The sequence below is a fragment of the Empidonax traillii genome, unplaced genomic scaffold (genome assembly GCF_003031625.1).
Source record: "Empidonax traillii isolate 1590-97213 ecotype Southwest subspecies unplaced genomic scaffold, ASM303162v1 scaffold1856:size61439, whole genome shotgun sequence".
Classification (NCBI taxonomy): Eukaryota; Metazoa; Chordata; class Aves; order Passeriformes; family Tyrannidae; genus Empidonax; species Empidonax traillii.
This window is the reverse complement of record NW_020957049.1, coordinates 12,399-33,279: the sequence shown is the minus strand read 5'-3', so window position 1 is coordinate 33,279 and position 20,881 is coordinate 12,399. Positions and strand designations below refer to the sequence as shown.

Below are 20,881 nucleotides of genomic sequence, written 5' to 3'. Positions count from 1 at the left end.
CCTTGCAGGGGGCATGTCCTTGATTTTCAGCCACCTCCCTTCCTGCCCATCCAATATTCCAGCCACTGGGTTTTGGGATATCAGCTGCAGAAGGAAAACCCCAGGAAGAAGCAGAAAGGGATAGAAAGACTCAGAGCCAGAGTCCCTCCCACTCCCCTTCCTCCATCCCAACCCAAACCCAGGGAGTTTTCCAGAACCCAAACAGTTTTCCAGTGACACATTTTCCTCCCACCCCCTCTGTTATCACTCCAGTACCATTCCCAAAGTCCTCAGTGCACCCATCTCTCCTTACTGATCATCTGGGAATAATTTGGGGAATTCCACCTGGAAGACACAACCAAAGCAGAGCAGCAAAGGCCCAATCCCCAAAGAGCAGATCCCCCCAAACCTGTCCAGGCATCCTGCAGGATCCGTTCCCTGAATCCCAGCCCCTGCCAGATCCAAGGGAGAGCTGCAAGCTGCTCCCCCTGGATGGGCTGACACCAAGACCCTCCACCTGGCAGGTTTAGGGTGGATCTTGCTGGACCTGGGGAAGGAGCAGCTGAGTCAGGGGATGTTCCACAGCCTTTGGACCTGGACAGGGCCGAGGGAGGAGGATGCTCATCTGGTGACAACATGCCCAGGGACCATCTGCCCCTGTGGATGGGGATAATCTCATGATCCTGGAATGTCCTGAGCTGGAAGGGACCCATAAGGATCAAAGTCCAGCTCCTGGCCCTGAGGACACCCCAAAATCCCCCCCTGTCCCTCCGAGCGTTGTCCATCCTCTCCTTGGTGTTGTGACCAAACCCTGGGGAGCTGTTCCAGACCCAAACACCCTCTGGATAAGGAGCCTTTCCCTGCTATCCATCCATCCATCCATCCATCCCAGTCCCCCTGACCCAGCTCCAACCCTTCCCTCAGGTCCAGTAACCCAGTTTACTGGGCAGAGCTTCAGTTCCTGCTCTCTGGGAAGGTTAAATCTCCACAAGCCAACAGGATTGTGGCCTTTGCTGTGACCTCCTGCTCCACACACTCACTGCGTGGAACTGCTCTGGGTTCTGTCTCCAAAACACCTTCCCCCCCTTTCAACAGCCCCGAGCTGGAGCCCAAAGCCAATATTTATGCCTCAGATCTCCTTGATGATGCAATCCAGCAACAAATCACTGCTTAAATAATCCGGCCATTTAATCATCCAGAAATGTGTAGAAATAAGAGGATTAGCCTCTGTCCTGGGGAATTGTGCTTTACAGGCTCCAGGGGTTTTTTTCCTAATAAAACAACAACAGCAGCTCGTGGTATTTTCAGAGCAAATCCAAGTATCCAGAGCTGCAGGAGAGGGGCAGGAGGAGGGATCACCACCCAAAAGGCCCAGCTCAGTAATTAGTTCTTGTCTCAATCACAAGTTAAATGGAGAATAAATGATGATGAATAAATGATGGATCAAATGATGAGTTGAACTCTCATGGATAGGACATGGCAGGGGGAAGCTGGGGACCAGCCTCCTGCCTTTCCCTGGGTGATCCACCTGTGCCAGGGCTATTCCTGCCTCTGGAAGTGTCCCTGGGAAGGGCAAAGGACAAACTCCTTTCCTGCAGAGCACAACTCTTGTTCGCCAACACCCCTTTACCCCTCTTTTTATAGCCCACTCGCTCCCAACCAGACAATATAATTTTAGCAGGGCTGGATTATTTTTAACAGTGTCTGAACTGCACATAAATCAAGGCAGACACAGAGACAAACTGTTTCTGGGAATTAGGGAGCAGCTCCTTGGAAAAGCTCCCTGGTCCCATGTCACTGCCCTGGTTTTAGGGATAAAGCCCAGTAGCAGCTCCAGGTGCCTGGATCCATCCAGGCTCCCCCATCCCGGTTCTGCTGGGCCACAGCTCCATGTTCTGCTGCCCAAAATCCTCCCTGTCCCTCAGCCAGGGGTCTGGGCCACGCTTTGATCCCTCCCCAGGGAGCACAGAGGGAACAGGCTCCTGGGAATCAGCATTTTCCTGCCTCCCTGCAGCTCTCCCGGGCTCAGCAGCTCTCCCAGCCCCTTTTCATCCACACAGCACTTGGCAGGACGAGCTCAGCTAATCCATCAGGCTGCTGGGCTTCCATCCTGGGAAGATGGAAGACCTGGGAGAAGGGTGGGATGTCGTGGCCTTTCGTGCCTTGTCTCCCCCCTTTTCCACAGCAGCCCCAGTTGAGCTCCAGCTCTACCCCAGCTCACCCTGCCTGTCATTCCAGGGCCATTCCTGCTGGTTTTTCTCCTGCTTTCCATTGCTCAGCAGAGCTGCAGCCAGTTGATGCCAAGAACATCCAGGCAGCACAGGGAACACAATCCAGAGCTGTCACCCGGTGCCAGCAGGAAAGTCTGACGGAGCAGAGCTGGCAGGGGGATCCCACTGCAGATCCAGCCCCGTGGGGAGGAGGAATTTGTTACCTCAAAAGGTAAACGTGGAGGCAGCTCTGTGCTCCTGCCTTGCCAGGGAACCAAAGGAGGAGGAAGAACAGCGAGATCCTGCCCTGGCTCCACTGCCCCTCTGCCCTTCCAGTGGGCAGCCACTGAGGATGGAAGAGCTCTCCCAGCCCATGGAAATTCCCACTGCTGACCCTGCCTGCACATCCAGCATTCCAGCAGGGAGGTGAGGGGGAGCTGCCCCTTCCAGGCACGGAGCAAACATTCCTGCTGTGGCAGCCAGAGCCTGGGATGGCTCTGGGTTTAGAGCTCCTGCTCCATAACCTGCTCTAACACAGTTATTGGGCAAGAACAACTCCAGGACTATCCCCCCCGCAAGTTCTGCCTGCTGGAAACACGGAGTTATTCCATGGGCACACCAAGGGACCCCTCCTGCCTCAAAAATCCCTGTGTGTTCTCCTCCTCCAAGCACACACTCTTCACGAGGTGACCCCAAATCCTCATCCAAGTCCTGTTTATTCCAAACCTGAAGCCAGGACAGGCTGCCAAGCTCATCCCACACTCTTCCCTGGGAAGGTGGGCAGGCCCTGGCACAGGGTGCCCAGAGAAGCTGTGGCTGCCCCTGGATCCCTGGAAGTGTCCCAGGCCAGGTTGGATGGGGCTTGGAGCAGCCTGGGCCGGTGGAAGGTGTCCCTGCCCATGGCAGGGGGTGGGATGGGATGAGCTTTACCTCCCAACCCAACCCATTCCATGATTCCATGAAGAAGGGACAGACTCCAGCCCAGTCCTGGCCACGCTGCCACCTCCTCCCAGGGCTGGCAAGGATGGATCCTCCTCTCCAAGGTCTGTTTGCACTTTGGATTAACCTTTCTGAAGGGACAAAGTGGCTGCAGGAGGTGTTTGCTTTGGGCTCCAATCCTTTCGCCTCCACCAGCAGAAATTTCAGAGCCAAGCTCTGGGAAACAGGAGGTGTCAAACCAAAACATGGGGCTGGGAAAGGGCTGGGAAAGAAACGCTTTGGCCTCATAGCAGGGATATAAAAACGAGCATTTTGAGGGCAGATTCAGCGACTCACCTTGCTCTATCTTGTGGGTGAGTCTTTCCCATGCAAAGTTCTGGGCATCGGTTCCCTGTGTCTCCCAGGTTTCCTCTGGAACACTCCCAGTGTGGCTTACACTGACAGGATGATGGAATCCCAATCACAGAGATAATGTTTGCTTGTCATTTATAGACCTGTTATTTTAGTTAATTCAAATGCCAGAAATGAGAGCCTTGTTTAAGTTCATTATTTCCATTGGTTATCCCTGTCCCTCGTCCCCCCACGGGCAGCAGGAAAACACTGCCCAGGTTGGGGGCATCCCAAGGAAAGGAGTTATTCCCTGGCCTTGGCCAAAGCCTCTCCTGCAGGCAGAGGGATCCAATCCAGCGGGATGGTTATCCCACACCATCTAGTGGCACTCGGCAGAGCTGCTTCCCTGCGATCCACAGCCTGGGGAGCTCAGGGAACACCCAGAGGATGGAAAACACCTCACTTTCTCTCCCTCTGCACTTGAGGGCTTCCCACTGCCAGGGGGCAGGGAGAGATGGGAGATTGGGAAGGAATTGCTGGCTGGGAGGGTGGGCAGGCCCTGGCACAGGGTGCCCAGAGAAGCTGGGGCTGCCCCTGGATCCCTGGAAGTGTCCAGGCCAGGCTGGACGGGGCTTGGAGCAACCTGGGCTGGTGGAAGGTGTCCCTGCCCATGGCAGGGGGTGGGATGGGATGGGATTTAAGGTCCCTTCCAACCCAAACCGCTCTGGGATTCTGGGATTCTAAAATTCCCTTATAGCAAGGCAACCTCTCCAGTCGGACCCCAAACTGCCCCAAAAGCAGTTTGCAGAGCTGAAAACAAAGTTGCCCAAACCACATCCAAGCAGATTCCACGACTTCCACCTCAGAGTCACCCCCAGAGTGGATTCCTTCAGACAGGACACAGGCAGGAGCTGTGGGGCTCCCTCAGCCACTGCCCCAACCAACCACAACGGGGTTTGGAAGAGCATTTGGAGTAAAAGGATTTATTTTAACACGTTTGCAGAGACACACAGAGAAACTTCTCAGCACAGCTGTGAGGAAATGCCCCTCTCCCTTTCCTTCCCTCCAGATGTCAAACACTGGCACGACACAACGGGGGGCTGATGCCAAGTGCCCACTGCTCACCTCGGGATTTCTGTTCCTGGGAACACTGGCACGTTTCAAGGGGCTGATTTACACCTTAAATACTCAAGGGTCATTCTTTCAAGGAGGAATTCATATTCCCAAGCTGTTGCTGGTTACAATAAAACAGGAAATGGCCTAAAAACACCCTTAAAGTGCAGCACTAAATCCATAGCAGCCTTTGGGCCTCCTCAGAACAGAGGCCCTGAGGGGAGGGAGAGTGACCAGGAGAGATGGATCTGGAGTGTGGAATGGAAAAGCTGGAAAAATCCACAAGGCAGAAGCCCTGTGGCACAGGGCTGTAAAGATACAGCTCCATACGTGAGGCAGAAGGTGCCTGGAATTCCAGAGGCACGTTGGCAGAACCCCCCTAAATCTATGGAAAATATACACATCCGTAAGAAGCTTCTTTGGGATCACAGGAAGCACCCATGGAACCATTTGCTAGCACAGGCCACCCTAACACCACCAGCCTGGAGTGAGGACAAAGCAGGGTCTGTGACATGTGACGTTGGCAGCAGATAATCCATCGGCCTGGCAAAATCCAGGGCAATTCCAGCAGAAATTCAGGGCTTTCTTCGCCTAAAACAGGAAAGGGAAGAGCCACAAACACCTGTCAGAGCTCACCCACAGCAGCTTTAGGAGCAGCACCCACCCAGTTTCCCTGTTTTCAGCACCTTTGAGCCTCACATCCCTCCTGTGCTACGAGGTGCAACATTTAACCCCAGAAACACCTGAATTTTACTTTTTTGGGGAACTTAAACCGAAATCTTATTTCAATTATTTATAAGTTAAAACAGCTACAAGCTCCACCCCAACCCCCAGGAGAGAGGGCGTGGCCCTGAGCTGGGCAGGGCACTCACGTGTTGTCCCCAGCCTTGGGAACTGAGGGATTATTTGGATTTGTGCTGGAGATTTGGTGAACCTGCAGACACAGCTGTGACTGCCACTGATGCCACCACGCCCCAGCACAGGCTGAATTCTCCAGGGCTGTTCCACTGGAAAAGAGGGAAGTTTCCTCCAATATGATTGGAGCCCGTGGCTCCTTAGTGGGGGCCTCAGCAATCACACAGGGAGTTCTCCCTGCCATCCCTAACCCTATTCCAGTCGGGAATCCAAGCCTGAAGTGGGAAGGGCAGCGAGGTCAGGGAGAAGGAGAAGCTCCCTAATTTTAGGAGTTATCAGGAGAGGGAATGAGCCCCCCAGGAGCACTCACTTGGGCTGAGCGTGGTGCTGATATCCAGGTCCAAGTGCTGATCCCGCCCTCATCTCCACTGCCACGGAACACTGGGAACACACACAGATCAGGCTCTGCTGCTCCCACCACCCCCCAGCTCAGCATTATCCCAAATTCTCATCCAGATCATTGCCCAGAGAGGTTTTGGACTCCCCATCCCTGGAATGTTCCAGGCCAGGTCGGATGGGGGTTGGAGCAACCTGGGCTAGTAGAAGGTGTCCCTGCTCATGGACACCATCCCAGGGGGAACAGGATGAGATTTAGGGTGCCTTCCAACCCAACCCCTCCCAGATCCCATGACCACCAGTGTTCCCCTTTTCCCTGTTATCTTACCCTGGTTTCCACATCAGTCCACTCCGAGTCTGCAGCCTCTCCCAGGGGGTCAGGATGGGAAGGGGACGAGCGTCGCTTCCGCCTGGGACAGGAACGTGTGGGAAGAGCACAAAGCCCCTGTGACTCGGCCCTCCTGTGCACGAGGATCTGCCCATTCCATGCTTCCAAAATAAACCTTTCCCTCAGCAGCAAACCAGCCCTAAAAGCCCTTTCAGCATGCAGAGCCTCCCAAGTTACATTTGTATGATTTCAAGCTGGAGGCTACAACTTCCTCTTGGATCACTGGGGCCAGAAGTGGTTCCATGAGCACTCCTGGAGTTCCACACCCCCAGAGCCCAAAATGAAAGGCCCAACTCACCCAGTGGGAGATTCCTGCTTCAGGGTCTCGATGTCAGTGAACTGCACAGCTTGGCCACCACCCCTGGTTTTGAAAACATCCCCCTGGAACCCGGAGCAGAGACAATGAACTGTCAGCTCAGCAGGGCAAGACTCCCCCAAAAACCTCAGTGCAAGGAAACGTGGGCACAGTTATGCTCCTCCCATTATTTGTCCCCTGCAGGACCCCCAGAGCAAACCAACTCCTAGTGGGTCGAGTCCAACATTCCCTTTTCCAAGCAAACTGCCAGGAAGAGGTTTTGGGCCGAGTTTTCCGGGGAGGAGCCGCCTCACCTTGATGAGTTTGGTTTCGATCTCTCCGTCGGAGGCCAGCTCCTGGTGTGTCAGCATGTACTTGTCGCACTTGGCCAGGGCCTTCTCGCTGGCCGTGGCCACGGTGATGGCGTGGGGCACGTGGGGCTGCAGCACCGTGTCCGTGGGCACGTTGGAGGGGGGCTTGTGGTCCACCCAGCGCTCCCCGGCCGAGCGCGAGCGGCGGTGCCGGAGCCGCACGGGGGGCGCGTTCTGGGGACAGGCAGGAGAAGGGAAATCACCCAGGGGACCCGCAGCTCTGCTCCCAAAGTGCCCTCAGGTTGGACCCTGGCAGGCTCCAGGAGCCTGGCAGGAGGGTAGAATGGAATATTCTGTGCCAGTTCCTATTTCTTGGGGTGTTTTAGCACTGTTGGATTCCACACTCAGTGAAGTTTCCTCGAGGAGGAAATCTGTGTGTGGTGATCTCCTCCCAGATTTCCATCACCAGCCGGTCCAAGGAGGGCTTGTCCTGCTCTGTCCACACTGGGACAGCTCCCCAGGGCAGTGGTCACAGCCTCAAACCTGCCAGAGCTCCAGGAGCGTTTGGACAACACTCCCAGGCACAGGGTGGGATTGCTGGGATCCTGTGCAGGGCCTGGAGTTGGATCCCATCCAACTCGGGACAGTCTAAGATTTATGGATATCTTAACCAACCAGAAAAGAGGAATCTGTGTCTCCATGGATCCATTCGTGATCCAAAATGTAATTGGGAGGTAGCAAAGCAAGCAAATCCATCCTCAATCCAGATTCCCAGCCCCTCTGAAGGATGGATTCCCAGCACTTCTGGGTCCACAGAGCACAGGAAGCATTCCCTGTGCTACTGCTCTGAACTCAGCCATTGGAAATCCATGGGAAATGACTGGAGCTCCTCTACTGCATCTCATGAGCATGAGAATTATTGTCAGGTGCTCGGGAAAATCAGAACAAAGTCTTGGAATGGGCTTTTGAAAGAGGATTTGCAGAGCCTGTTCCAGTTACACAGTAATTTTGGAGGCCTCCCAATCCTTGCACAACCCAAAGCCATGGATGCAAATCCCACCTGCTGATGAGCAACCACTACACTTTCTTTGGCTGTGCCCTGCACAGATAAACCTCTTACAGGTCTAAAAGCACTTCTTAAATTTAAACATATACAGGGAAATGTGCCCTTCGGCAAAAATCTTCCATTTAAACAAATACAAATAAATAAAGAATTGGAATGCTCTGGGAGAAGTTTGGGAACACTCTCAAAAATGAATGATGCCATGACAAACTTGTACAACCCTCTCAGATTTACCTGAGCCACTGTGACAGTGGTGCCACCACTGATAATCATTTATAGGCAGCAGTTTGGTGGAAATCAGTGTAATCAGAGCCCCCATTTTCAGTGCAGACATGGAAATGAGGGAAGAGCCTTGTGAGAGAGTCCCAGCTGAGTCGCAGGTGGGATGTTTATCCAAGCACCATTTCCAGACCACCTTAAGCTGCCCAAACAGGCCTTGGCAAGTGCAGGAGGAAGGATTGGAGGAGACAGGCACGAGGGAAAGCACAGGGACACTCAGAGCTCGAGGAGGAGCCTGGCCAGGCCAGACTAACACAGACTCGAGGTCTGAGCAGGATCTGAACACCAAGAGGTCAGAGAGAGCAGCCAGGCTGTCTGGGAGCAGCACCAGCCTGGGAGGAACAGTCAGGGGAAAGCTCTACTCTACATCAGGGGTGCTCAAGGCAGCAGAGCTCTAAGCCAGACTAAGCCCCGCTAGGCTGAGCTGTGGAGGGAGCAGCACTAACCCTGCAGCAGTGATCCTCTTCTATCTCTAGCTCCTCTCTGGGCCTGGGCACCTCAAGGACTCCAGTCCAGCACATGCCTCTCCTTCTGTGGGAGCTGTTACAGCCTCTACTTGGCTCTGTCTCTTGCTTAGTCCTGGCATAAGAAGTGCTCTGCTTGTGAGAAGGGGTTTTCTGCTCCCACTCCAGGACACAGGAGGCCACAGAAATGCTGCTACAGGAGTTAGACCGTCTGGGCCCCTGCGGGGGGCTGGCGAGGCGCTGGCTGTGCCCCCCCTGAGCAAAGGGACTAGAGCCCTGCAGAGAAGGGGAGAGGAGTTAGTGAACACGTGAACACACACCACACGACTCCTAGAGCAGTGAACAGGGAATGCTGGCAATGTGCAGAGAGAGAACTCAGCTGGGTGAGGGCAGTGCTGCAGTGACAGCGAAGATTCAGGTGTTGTCTCACTGGAGCAGCAGCAGGAGGTGGGAGCACAGGTAAACACAGGACACAAAGAATTCAAAGGCAGTTGCAGCTACTCAGATTCTGGGCCTGGGAACTACTTTCTAACCTGCACTTCATCCTTAAAATATGCTTTTCCCTGTGTCAGTTAGTGTTAGGAGGCAACTTACAGGCACTGGGGGAGGTGACAGGGATCTCTGCACAGCCTTCTCTCGGTCCCTCTCCCTCGAGGGCCTCTCTGGCTTCTCCTTGGGCTCAGTGACAATGGCCTTCAGCTGCTTCAGCTTTTCATCCTTCACCCACAGCTTGTTCTGCATCTCCAGCTGCTTCGCTGCCACACGACGCTCCTGCAAGGACCAGGCAGGGAAAGCATCAAGTACTTCGCAGGAAAACACGGAATTATTGGGGTTGGAAAAGACCTCCAAGGTCATCGAGTCCAACCTGTCACTGATCCCCACCAGTCCAGGCCTTCCTTGGACACCTCCAGGGGTGGGAACTCCACCAACCTCCCTGGGCAGCCCCTGCCAGCCCTTTCCATGGAGAAATTCCTGCTGATGTCCAACCTCCCCCTCCCCTGGCACAGTTGGAGGCCGTTCCCTCTCCTCCTGTCCCTGTTCCCTGGGAGCAGAATCACTCCCCAAGGGTGGCCCAAGCCCAAAGGAACAGTTTCCAGCTATTGAAGTGTGCACATCCCACCTCCATGGAAGTGGAAAGGACACAGCAGAGCACTTACACACTCCTTCTCCCATTTCATGGTGGTCTCTGCCACCATTCCCTGCAGCCTGGCCTCCAGCCTCCTCTTGTCCGATGCCTGACGCTGCAGCTTCTGGCTCTTGCTTTCCAGTTCCTGCTGGAGATTCCTCTTGTCCTCCTCATAAATTGTGGCAGTTTTCTCCAAAATCTCAATCTGCAGGAAGACAGCAAGGATTTGGATACATTTCTTAGTAACACAACCATCTGAGCCCCAAACTGCCAGTTATATGACAATGTAAATACACATTTCAAATTATACATTGCCCATCTTAACATGCTAAAAAAGCCAAAAAATATTCAGTGAAGTTCCCCACAAAATCCTTTTTTATCTTGTTTCCAATATCCAGCAACTTCTGCCGAGCTGTGCATAAAAAAATGTGGTCTGTGCTTGAAAATGCCCAAACTGACCTTGTATTCCAAGGTTTTAATCTTCTTCTCCAGGCGTTCCAGCTCCGTTCTCTGCCCTGCGATTGTTTTCTCCTTCTCAGACAGCTTTCCTTGGATATAGTGTTCCTTGGATAAGACACTGGAGTCAAACTCCTGCAGCATTGTTTTAAAGGCAAGCACTGGAAGAGAATGGAGATGTTTCACCTTCTCCCCTGATCTCCACAACACCCAAAGCAGTTCTGCTTTTCTCCTCCCAACTCAAAGCCACCAGCTCTTTAATGACCTCAAAAAAGGGGTGAAATGATCCACCCAGACAAGATCATTATTTCCTGGGGGTACAGAAGGGAGCCTCGAGGAGCAATAAGGGCCCCAAAAAATCAAAGCTCCGTCCTGATGTTGGAATTCTTACCATTTTTGGCAAACTCCTCTGACAACATCTGCCTCATTTTGTGGCGCTGCTCCAGGGCCTCGATGAGCTTGGGGAGGGTTTGGTCGTCGTTGATGTCCAGGAGCTCACACGAGGGCAGCGGGGGGAAGTTCTGCAGAAGCATTTCTGCCACAGATGGCTCTTCTGTTTCTGCAAGGTTGAGAGGCAAGAAAGTCTGTCAGCAAGTTACAGGACAGCAGAATTCCAGTGGATAACACACCCCCCCCGAGCATTCACTCCACAGGATCATGGAGCAGGCAGAACTGGGAATAACTGAAGAGAGCTGTAGGTTTTCAGAAGAGCTGACAGTGCTGAGCGAAGATTAAATGTGTCATTCTCAATTCATTGCTTCACAAAACCTCCAGGCAACTCTGGATTTCTAAAGCTGACCCTACAAACATGTAGAAACACCAAAAGCATCGTCCTCAGCACAATTTCCTTCCAGGAGCTGCAATAATGGGACCATGGAGTCACCCCCAATAACAGAGGATTCCTTCAGGCTTGCACAGTGACTGTGTTTGTACCACAGGCAGTAAGGAAGGAGCAGCTCCCACAGCACAGAGGGCTCCCAACCAACAGGTCACTGAAGCTCCTTTTGCACTTTCAAGGCCCAAAGAATTTGTTTTAAAACAGCTTTTAGCTGTGCTGTAACCAGAGAATTATGGGATGGTTCTCAAAGAGAAAGGATCTCAAAGATGATCCAGTCCCACCCCCCGCCATGGGCAGGGACACCTTCCACCAGCCCAGGTTGCTCCAAGCCCCATCCAACCCGGCCTTGGACATTTCCAGGGATGGGTCATCAGCCCTTTATGTCATTCCCATTCCCTGGAAGGGTGTCCCTGGATCCTTCTCCTGTGCAGGTGACCCCCATTTCTCCCAGGCTGCCCCCCACACTCAGTACTCACCCCCCCCAAGCGGGCCCCCCCTGAGCTCCAGCTTCCTGGCCAGCTCCTCTCGGAAGGCCTGGTTGCGGAAGCGCCGGCCGGGGGTGAGGCCACACAGGGGTCTGTCCACGGGCCTGGCCACCTCCACCTCCTGGGTCATCTCTGCAAAGCGCATCACCTGCTGCAGGGACAGGAGAGCCACCAGAACACGTCACTCCGGCGCTGAAAGGGCTCTTGGGGCAGTAAAACGTGAGAGGAGACATTGTCCAGCTCCAAGCTCGAGGAGTTCCCGTTGGGGATTCTGATGGGGAGCACCCAGAAGCCTTCCCAGCAACTTGTCACAGAGCTCAAGCCCCAAGGAGACACGAACCCTTGTGCAGACAGCTCAGATTCCTGTTAGTGCTGTCATAGCAGGGGTTTAACACCTAAACGTGGCTCTTTATAATTCTCTAAATAAGTGAAACCATCCCTGCTTCACAGGCAAGTAGCAGTTGTAATTTTAAGAGGAAAAATACGATTTTACCCTACAAAACTATAACTGATTACCTTAAGTGCTGAAACAAAAAAAATAGTAATTCTTCTTATCTATTTAAGCACAAGAACTGAGTGGAGAATGCGAAGAAAGGAGCAGGAGGGACTGCAATAAGCTGTTCAGGGGGGTTACCAGGCTCTCCTCGTAGTCCTCAGCTTTGGGGTTGACACACACGATCATCCGGACCTTCCCCTCTCCGTCAAAATAGTTCTTGAAGAGATGAGTCAGTTTGGAATCTCTGTAGGGAACCATCTGAAAATAAAGCACAGGGAGGCTTTAGCAAGTTTTCATCACTTCAGGTCTCCATCAAAGGACAGGATGACGGGCTGAGGGCTCCACACCTTGTTTGTCCCGTACAACTGGTTTTCCCGCAGAACTTCGATGCAGGTCCTCAACGTCATCAGTGACTGGTTGATGTTACCTGAAAAAACCCAAAGGCAGAGCAAAAACTCCGTAAGCAGCCACTTGGATCACGTTCCCAAACTATGTAGCAGTTTCTTGGAGGATGAATTGCCTGCCCTGGGTTCTGTTTGTTACAGATAACTGCTCCAATTAACTGAAGGGGCAGAACAAGTGCTGCTGGAAACTTGTGGTTTCCAAACCCCAGGATTTCAGGTCATCAAATCAGGTAATTGATCATCACAACACAGCACTTCAGTTCTTCCCGGGATGTCTCTACCGGGAGACAAGACTAATGGGAGCATAATTAGCACAGCAATCAGCAGGGTGCCTAAAGGTGCTTCCCACCTGCTTCTCGCAGCCTGTTCCCCTCGGCTTTTGTCCTGTTGGTTCTCTCACTTCCAGCCAGATCCACCAGGGACAGCTGGCTCAGAGTGATCTGTTCCTTCTCCTGGCACAGGAAACAAAGGATAATCACCCCTATGTTCCTTCAAAAGGCGTGGGGGGGACATCCCACCCCCCAAAGCAGCATGAACACTTCAAAATAATACACGTTGAGCCCTTAAATAAGGTCAGAGGGTGGTTTTACAGCCCAAGGCCTGGGCACCACCAGCTTTTCCTGGGAAGTTTAGCAGCTCCCTTGTGTCCTGGCCCACAGGAGGAACTTGTCCTCATCCAAACCCTCCAGATTTTACATTCCTAGCAAAGGAAAAGGGGTGAAAACCAAAGGAATCAGCAGCTCCACCCTTCACATGCAGGGCCAGGAGATGGACTCGACGATCCTTGTGGGTCCTTCCCCACACAGCCAGCAGAGTCTGTGATCTTAAGGCCTTATTTTCAGTACAAAAAGGAGATGAATTCTGTCCCCTGGGAATTTAAGACACGGGAAGGGTTTTCCAAGGCTCAGCACCTTTTCTAACAGCCCCACGCAGGGCTCTGCTGGGCTCAGCTGCTCGGGGCTCACCTGCAGGACGTTGTCCCCGTCCGCGTCCAGCGGGGCCTGGGCCAGTTTGATGATGAAGACGCTGTGGGAGCGGCTGGACTCGCGGTTCAGCTGCGTGTTGGCGATGCGCCTCTTCTTCTGACCTGCGGGGCACGGCACACCCCACACGGCAGGACTTTGGTTAAAGGAATTCCCACCTGGCAAAGCCGACTCTGCCTCCAGCACCGGAGCGGGAAGGAGCGGCCTCAGGGGGGAGGAGGGAAGGGCTGCACGGGATACTGGGAAGGAATTCTGTACTGGAAGGGGGGTGAGGAACAGGTGCCCAGGGAGCTCGTGGACTCCACATCCCTGCAAGTGCTCAAAGCCAGGGTGGGCAGGGCTTGGAGCAACCTGCTCTAGGTGGGAGGTTGTGGACTCCACATCCCTGGAAAGCGCCCAAGGCCAGGTTGGATGGGACTTGGAGCAACCTGGTCCAGGTGTCCAGTTGGAACTGGACAACGTTTAAGCTCCTTCCAACCCAAACCATTCCAGGATTCTGTGACCTGCGTCGGGTTCTGGAAGATTTACCTCTCCAAAACACTTCAAAAGCTTCCTCCGTGGACTTCACCTCCACCTCTGTGCAGCCCGTGACGTACATGTTGTGGTTCTGGTCCTCCCGGAGCATTTTGGACTGGGGAGGTCTTTGGGACAACGAGGAAATAAAACAAACAGACAAAAAAAACCCCATTAGAATAGTTTTCTGTACATCATTGTCATGCAAATCATGTTCAAGTGCAAAATTCAGAGTGACTATGTGGATTATCTGCACAGAGGATGGAAGAGGAAACACAAGGACACGGACACACACCCAGCCAAGATTAGTGACACTTCAGCTACTGCTTTAATTGAGCAGCTACGTTTAATTGCATTTCTGCTGGGAATCATTGCTTTGGTGGCAGCTACTGCTTTTCTACATGCACACAGAAGCAGGGGGGCTTTGACAGCACTCAGTGTTCGCTAGTAAAGCAAGAAGAGGCAGGGAATCAGTCTATTTTCTGCTTCTACTGGAGGAAAGTGGCACTTTGATAGTGGCAATAATAGGCTGTGCACATACATAAAGTCTCCATTTCGCACAGGGGTGTTGCAACTGTTCCACCTACCGAGAAAACAGGGGTAAAAACATTAAGTCATTGCGGTTTGTGCCTAAAAATCTCTCCACACATAACACACTGCAGCTTCCCCAAACAGAAACAAGCCAAGAGTCTTCCTAGGCTGGTTTTCGGGCAGAAGCGCAGCACTAATGTCATTGTTTCCAAAGCCTTCACAGACATTCAAACCCTCTTCAGACCAGTGCCCTGGAGACAGCTCTTGATGTTGGAGAGACACAGCCTGCTTTGCTCTAGCTGGTCTTTGTAAATCAGCCAGCTCTTTAATTAACACATGTGCTGATGGGCTCCTTGAATGGATTTAGAATTTAAATAAACGTATTCAAAGACCAATTTGCAGATTTTTTTTTTTTCCCCTGCTGGTGTCAAGATTTACCAATTTTAGACATCAGCCAAGTCCACACACCTTTGCAGAAACATGCATCATTTCATTTGGGAGACAATTCACTGCTGGGTTTATGGGAATTTCTGCCATCAGGTGGAATAATATACAAATGTGGATTAACTATGGAGCAAGGAAACAGCATTTTGCACCCAATCTCTGTTTCCATGGAAAAAAAGGTCAGCTGTGGAATGGTTGCTCCCAGCTGCAGTCACCTGCTCAGAACAGCAGGACTGGATTTGGGATCTCAGAGGGACACAACACCACTGCCCACCTAATTAAATATTTGCTAATCAATCCCCCACTGTGATGAGGAAGGAGCAGCGAGTCACAGCAAGCACCAGTACTTGGCACACCGAAATATTCCTGTCTGGACTCCTTTGCCATCACCTTTCCACGGGATTTTTTTAAGGATTCTTGTGGCTTGAGCCAGACTCCCCAAGCCTACAGCCACAAAGACCCGGTGGAGCTCCTGCAAAAGCCTGGCTGGAGCAGGAAGAGCAGGATCCCCACACTCACTTGGGTTTGATGGGCTCGAAGGGAGCCTCCTCCAGGAGGTCGTAGATGTAGTTGTTGTAGATCTCGATGTAGGACACAAAGACACTGTAGACATTGTCCTCATCCACGTCCTCCACCTTGCAGTGGTCCTGGACGTTGATCATGTCGGCAAACTCGGGATCCAGGTGGCGCCTGCGGAGACAGGGGGTGACTGTGGGAGCCCAGGAATCAGCCCAGGCAGGGGCTGGAGCATGGGAATGCTCCATATCCACCAAAACACTGGGATTTGGGCTGGCCTGGGCAGGGCCAGCAGCTGGACTGCGATGATCCCTGGGGTCCCCTTCCAGCTCAGGATATTGTGTGAGTCCAGGTTGAACTTCACAGTGTTCCTGCTCAAAGCCACAGCACTGCACTCACCAAAATAAACTTCTCTTGCCTGATTCTAAGGCTTCTAATCTAAATAATTGTGTAATTGTTCCAACCCCATGAAATGCACTCACTTTCCATTAATATTTTTTTAATTAATAGGAATAGCCCTGCCCGTGGCAGGGGTTGGAACGAGATGATCTTTAAGGCCCCTCCCAACCCAAACCAACCCAGGATTCCATGAGATTTTTCTTTCATCTCTCCAAGGGAAGGACAAAAACACCCAGACAAGTTAAAACCAGACTAACAGAATGTCATTTATGGTAAATAAATTCCCTCTGAGTGGTCCAACAGTCACTTACTTCCCAGATGGAGTTTTTGGGACAGGCAGGGCATCTCTTCTCTGCCGCTCTAACAGAGCATCAACCTCAGTCTGAACATCCACGCCGTTCTTGTCATCCAGCTTAAACACCTGGCAGGAAGATTGGACAGTAAAAAAAAATAATTATTTAAGGTGTTGACCAACAAAACTAATTATTTGATCAAGCTGGCAACTAACTAGTTTGAATTAATTCCATGCCCCTCACTAGCACTCAGTCTGCCAAGTGGATCTGATAGAAAACAGGTATTTCCAAAATAACAGCATTCAATAAAAGCTCCTAGGGAAGAGGCTTCCAGGACTGTTGAAGTGTATTTAGATACTAAAAACCCACAGAAGTTTGACCACAAGGAAAGCCTCACATCTATCCTAACTGGTCTGTGCTCTGGTCTAGTTGACAAGGGTGGTGTTCAGTCAAAGGCTGCACTCAGGACCCTGGAGGTCTTTGCCAACCTCAACGATTCCGTGATTTTAGATAAGCTTTCCTGAGGCTTTTGGATCTCGTGGCTAAATCTCTCTCCAGAACTCAGAAAGTTTCCTCTTCTTCTTTTTATTCTAATTGTTTTTCAAGAGTTAATTAAGGAATGAGGAGCAGTTCCAGGACAGCCAGACCACACATCTTCACGAGATGTCCATCCAAGCCGCCTCCTTGGCCCTGGCTCCTCAAACCTCAAGGGGGTGGGCTGGTTTTGGTTGGTTTCTCAGTCACAGACTCATTTTGAGCAAAGCCCTTCTCTGGTGCTTTGGGGCTGTCACAGCAGCAGTGGGGAGTGAAGCCACTCACGAATCTCTTGGCCTGGAAGGGCCCGATGCTGTTGAAGATCATGTCCAGGCAGCGTGGGAGGAGCCCTCCATCCCCAGGAGATCCCGTCATGGTGTGGGTCTTCCCACTGCCTGTCACTCCGTAGGTGAAGAGGAGACCTGGGAAAGGTGTGGAATCAAATGGATTTGGGGGGGAAAAAAAACAACAATGGCTGCTTTTGAACAGTCAAGGATTCCAGCCCACCAAAATGTTTGCAGCTCTCAGTGATCAGCACAACTGGAATTATCCACTGTCTTCTCTGGGACAGGGCACTTGGAAGCCAAAAATGGGGCATTGCTGAGGAGTCTGACACACACCAGGCAGTGTGGTGTCAGTGTGAGGGTGGGCAGGCCCTGGCACAGGGTGCCCAGGGAAGCTGTGGCTGCCCCTGGATCCCTGGAAGTGTCCAAGGCCAGGCTGGACGGGGCTTGGAGCAACCTGGAAGGTGTCCCTTTTTACCCTGAGAAGACAAGGAACCTCGGGAGCCATGAGATCATGGCCATGAGGGTGGCACAGGCCAGCAGTTGCTCACCATTTTTGCCCCGGATCAGATCCTCCACCAGAGGTTTGGCCACCACATCGAAGACCTCCTTCTGAACCACGAGGGTGCCAAACACTTCCTTAAAGGAATATTGTGTCTGCCAAGAGAGGAGACACATCCTGAGCCTTCACTTCCATGGCCAGCAGTCCAAACATCCACGCCTTACACCTTAGAACACCTCGCACAGCCGAGCAGAACAATTAAAACTCAACTTTAGGACTAAACCAGTGTTTGAACACGGGCTGCTCCAGTGTAACTGCTCTGAGAACAAATGGGCAGAGCAGCAACAGCCTCATTTCCCAGAGCTGCAGGCCAGAAGGATCTCACTGGCCAGAGAACCTGCAGTTTAAAGCTCCAGTGTCCCCTGAGCCCCCACCACGACCCACACGAGCACTGAGCAGGGGAATTGCCAAAGTCCAGCTGCTCCAGCATCTCATCAGTGTAAGCTCTTCCCAGGCCAGCCTCAGTTCTCAAGCTGCTTTATTTTTATTGACAAATCTGGTCATTTTTTCGATCAAAACACTTTCTCAGGCAAATATCTCAACGTTATGTTTTTGAGCAAAAGCTTATCAAACTTTTAATTAATCTTTTCCCACTTCACCTAAGCCTTAATAGATCACTTTATACCCTCCTCATGAGAACTCCCCAGACTATTCCGCATCCCACCTAACATTCCTGCCAACAGGGAAGCTGTTGCTGCCCCATCCCTGGGAGTGTCCGAGGCCGGGCGGTTTGTGCGGGCACATTCCCGGCGGGAATGCGGCCCCCCACCCCACCCCACCCCCCCGCGGTTACCTCTCGGTACTCGCCGTTGCGGAACACGCGGTACCCCTCGGGCGGGTGGATCTGCACCGTGCTCTCGTTGATCACCTCGATGCAGCACTCGTGGTCCGCGCGGCTCAGCGGCCGCACCCGGCAGTAAACCTGGCAGTGGGGGGGACCGGGGCGGTCAGCGGGGCCGGGACGAGCCCCCCGGGACGAGCCCCCCAACCCGCACCCACCGCCCCGCACTCACCCCCACCGGGTCCTTCAGAGCCGGGTTCGTGGGTTTCTTCGGCCGCCGAGGGGTCTTGGTCCTGCTGCGGGACAGGGAGGGGGCGGTGAGCGGGGAGAGAACCGGGAAGGAGGAGAAAACCGGGGGATAGAGGGGAACTGGGTGCGGGGAAAGCGGGACGAGGGGAGAACCGGGAGGGAGGGAGGGAGAGAACCGGGGGTGGGGAAGGACCTGAGAGGGGAAGGGGAAAGTCCGGGAGGGGGCTGTGGAGGGCCTTACGCCGCCTTCATGTCGCGCTGTCCCCGCCGCTGTCGCGACAGCGCCCCGGGGGTCGCGATCGGGGCCGCGCCGGGTCCGAGCGGCGGCCGCGCGCCCGCCGCGTTCAAATCCAGCCAATCAGCGCGCACGGCCGCGGCGACGTCATCGCGCACCGCGTTGCCATGGCGGCGCCGAGGGGCGCGGCCCCCCGGCGAGGGCGCCCCCTGCTGGACACGGTGGGAGGATCGCAAAGGCCGCCGGTTCGAGGCCCGGCCCCGCCAGGCCTGGGGCTGCGTCCGGCCTTGGATCTGTCTTATCTCCCTTTTTATTTCCTTAGTTCTCAGGAAAAGGGGTGTAATCCAGTAATTCGCAGTGCCAGGGCTCCCCTATGGCCACGCCTGGAGGTGAATCAGTCACTGAGAGAATTCCCGAATAAAATCAATCCATTCATTCCCGAATTAAATCAATCAGCGAATTCCCGAATTAAGTCAGTCAGTCAATGAATTCCTGAATGAAACCAGTAAATCAGTTCATCCCTGAATTAAACCAGTAAATCAGTTCACTCCTGAATTAAATCAGTACATCAGTTAATTCCTGAATTAAATCAGTAAATCAGTTCATTCCGAAATTAAATCAGTCCATCAGTTCACTCCCCACCTGAAACAATTCACAGGGGGAAATGAAGGTTCAAGTGTGCTGTTGTGACGTGCGAGAAACCGGGTGGAACAAGTTTGCGAAAGCCCAAACTTCCCGAGGAGGAAATGTGGAAATGGGGGTGGAGGATGAAGTAACTCGGGGTTGAACCCTCAGCAAAGGCTTCCAGGGGGTTGAACTCAATGTTTTTAAACGACAGACTCACGGGTTTGGTGCAGATTAAACACATCAGGTGAGTTTATCCCCGTGAGGCAAAAAGTCCAAAGGATTCCCAACTCTCTGCCTTCTGTTTTCCGCTGGGACCACCCTCGGTGTCCAGGTCTCCCTGGAGCCTTCTCTGCTCCAGCTGAACATTCCCAGCGATCCCAGCCTGTCCAAACCCCCAGGGCTGAGGGATATTCCCCGTGTTTGGTGCTGCAGTTCAGCTCTTTGCTGGGATTTGTTGGCCACCCACACAACAAAAACACGTCCCAGCAAATAAATATCCCTGTTTATTGACTCATCGCAATTTGCCACGGCGTTTTCGTTTCTTCCGTGAGGAGAATTTCACACGTTAAATCGATTTTTCGAGGCCTCTGTCCAGCTGAGGAAGGAATTTGGCTGCTTCAGGATCAACCCTCACCCACTCCCCGTGCACAGACAGAGGATCCAGTGGGACCGTGGCATTCCATGGCCCAGGGTTGGATTTTTAATGCGGTTTTCCTACAATTCCCTTCAGCTGAGGAGGAAGAGAACCCCTCAGTTCAGAAGTGAAATGACCTGGAAAAGCCGTGCAGTGATTCCCGTGGGTTTTCCAGGCTCTTAAGCCATGTCCTGCAGGCAGAGCTGGATTCCTCCCCACTGCCCCCAAGGTAAATAAACTCTGCAATTGTCAGCAATTATCCCCAAAGTGATTCATTCCCCCAGCCATATTCTTCTCAAAGGGTAAAAACCAGATCAGGATCAGTGATTTATATTAGTTTTCTCTTTTAATGCAATAAAACTGTCAAATAAACAATTACATTCCAGTGCTTATAAATATTCCCACAAATCTCGGTCAGCTTTCAAAAACAAAGGATTTAGTTATTCCCTGTCTAACCACATGATCCCATATTTAATGAGCTGTTGGGTTGTCACTCCAAAGTGCATCAGTTCTACCTTGGCAATTAAAACATTAATTAAACACCCGTATCATTGATAATATTCCCTACAAGTGTTGCTTGTTCTTATAGGAAAATCCAAGGGGATTTTCCCTGGATTCCTGGAGCCACCAGCTGAGCTCTCCTTCACCTGGATCAGGCTGAGACCTCCAGGCTCTGTGCCTGGAAAATTCAGGAGCAGCAGGAAAGGGAAGCAAGGAGCAGGAGCAGAGGGATAACCCTGGGAATGCTTTAAAATCCCAGGGGTTTGATCCCCTGGGTATTTAATCCCAAATCCTGCCCAGATGCCACTCCCTGCTCTGCTGGTGGTTCACCCTCCTGGACCCCCCCATCCCAACCCCTCATCCAACAG

The 20,881-nt window shown here is 52.6% G+C and overlaps 1 protein-coding gene across 3 annotated transcripts; it reads right to left on the bottom strand.

Annotated features, from left to right (window-relative positions):
- Positions 1–4,541: 4,541 nt before the first annotated feature.
- KIF23 (kinesin family member 23) lies at positions 4,542–18,843 on the bottom strand. 3 transcript variants are annotated; one of them, XM_027908833.1, is made up of 24 exons: positions 18,758–18,843; positions 18,500–18,563; positions 18,280–18,408; positions 17,476–17,581; positions 16,926–17,062; positions 16,125–16,234; positions 15,418–15,588; positions 14,465–14,506; positions 13,939–14,051; positions 13,393–13,514; positions 12,777–12,879; positions 12,371–12,450; positions 12,162–12,281; positions 11,519–11,678; positions 10,596–10,763; positions 10,208–10,365; positions 9,780–9,953; positions 9,217–9,393; positions 8,605–8,898; positions 6,820–7,050; positions 6,509–6,591; positions 6,151–6,232; positions 5,797–5,867; positions 4,542–5,162 (listed from the first exon to the last, which is right to left on the bottom strand). In XM_027908833.1, exons 1-24 carry the CDS (start codon positions 18,766–18,768, stop codon positions 5,147–5,149), a joined length of 2,922 nt encoding a protein of 973 aa, XP_027764634.1. In that variant the 5' UTR covers positions 18,769–18,843; the 3' UTR covers positions 4,542–5,146. The 3 variants fall into 3 exon arrangements, with proteins under 3 accessions (XP_027764634.1, XP_027764632.1, XP_027764633.1); XM_027908831.1 differs by lacking the exon at positions 14,465–14,506; XM_027908832.1 differs by lacking the exon at positions 14,465–14,506 and having other exon boundaries at positions 18,500–18,560; positions 18,758–18,828.
- Positions 18,844–20,881: the final 2,038 nt, after the last annotated feature.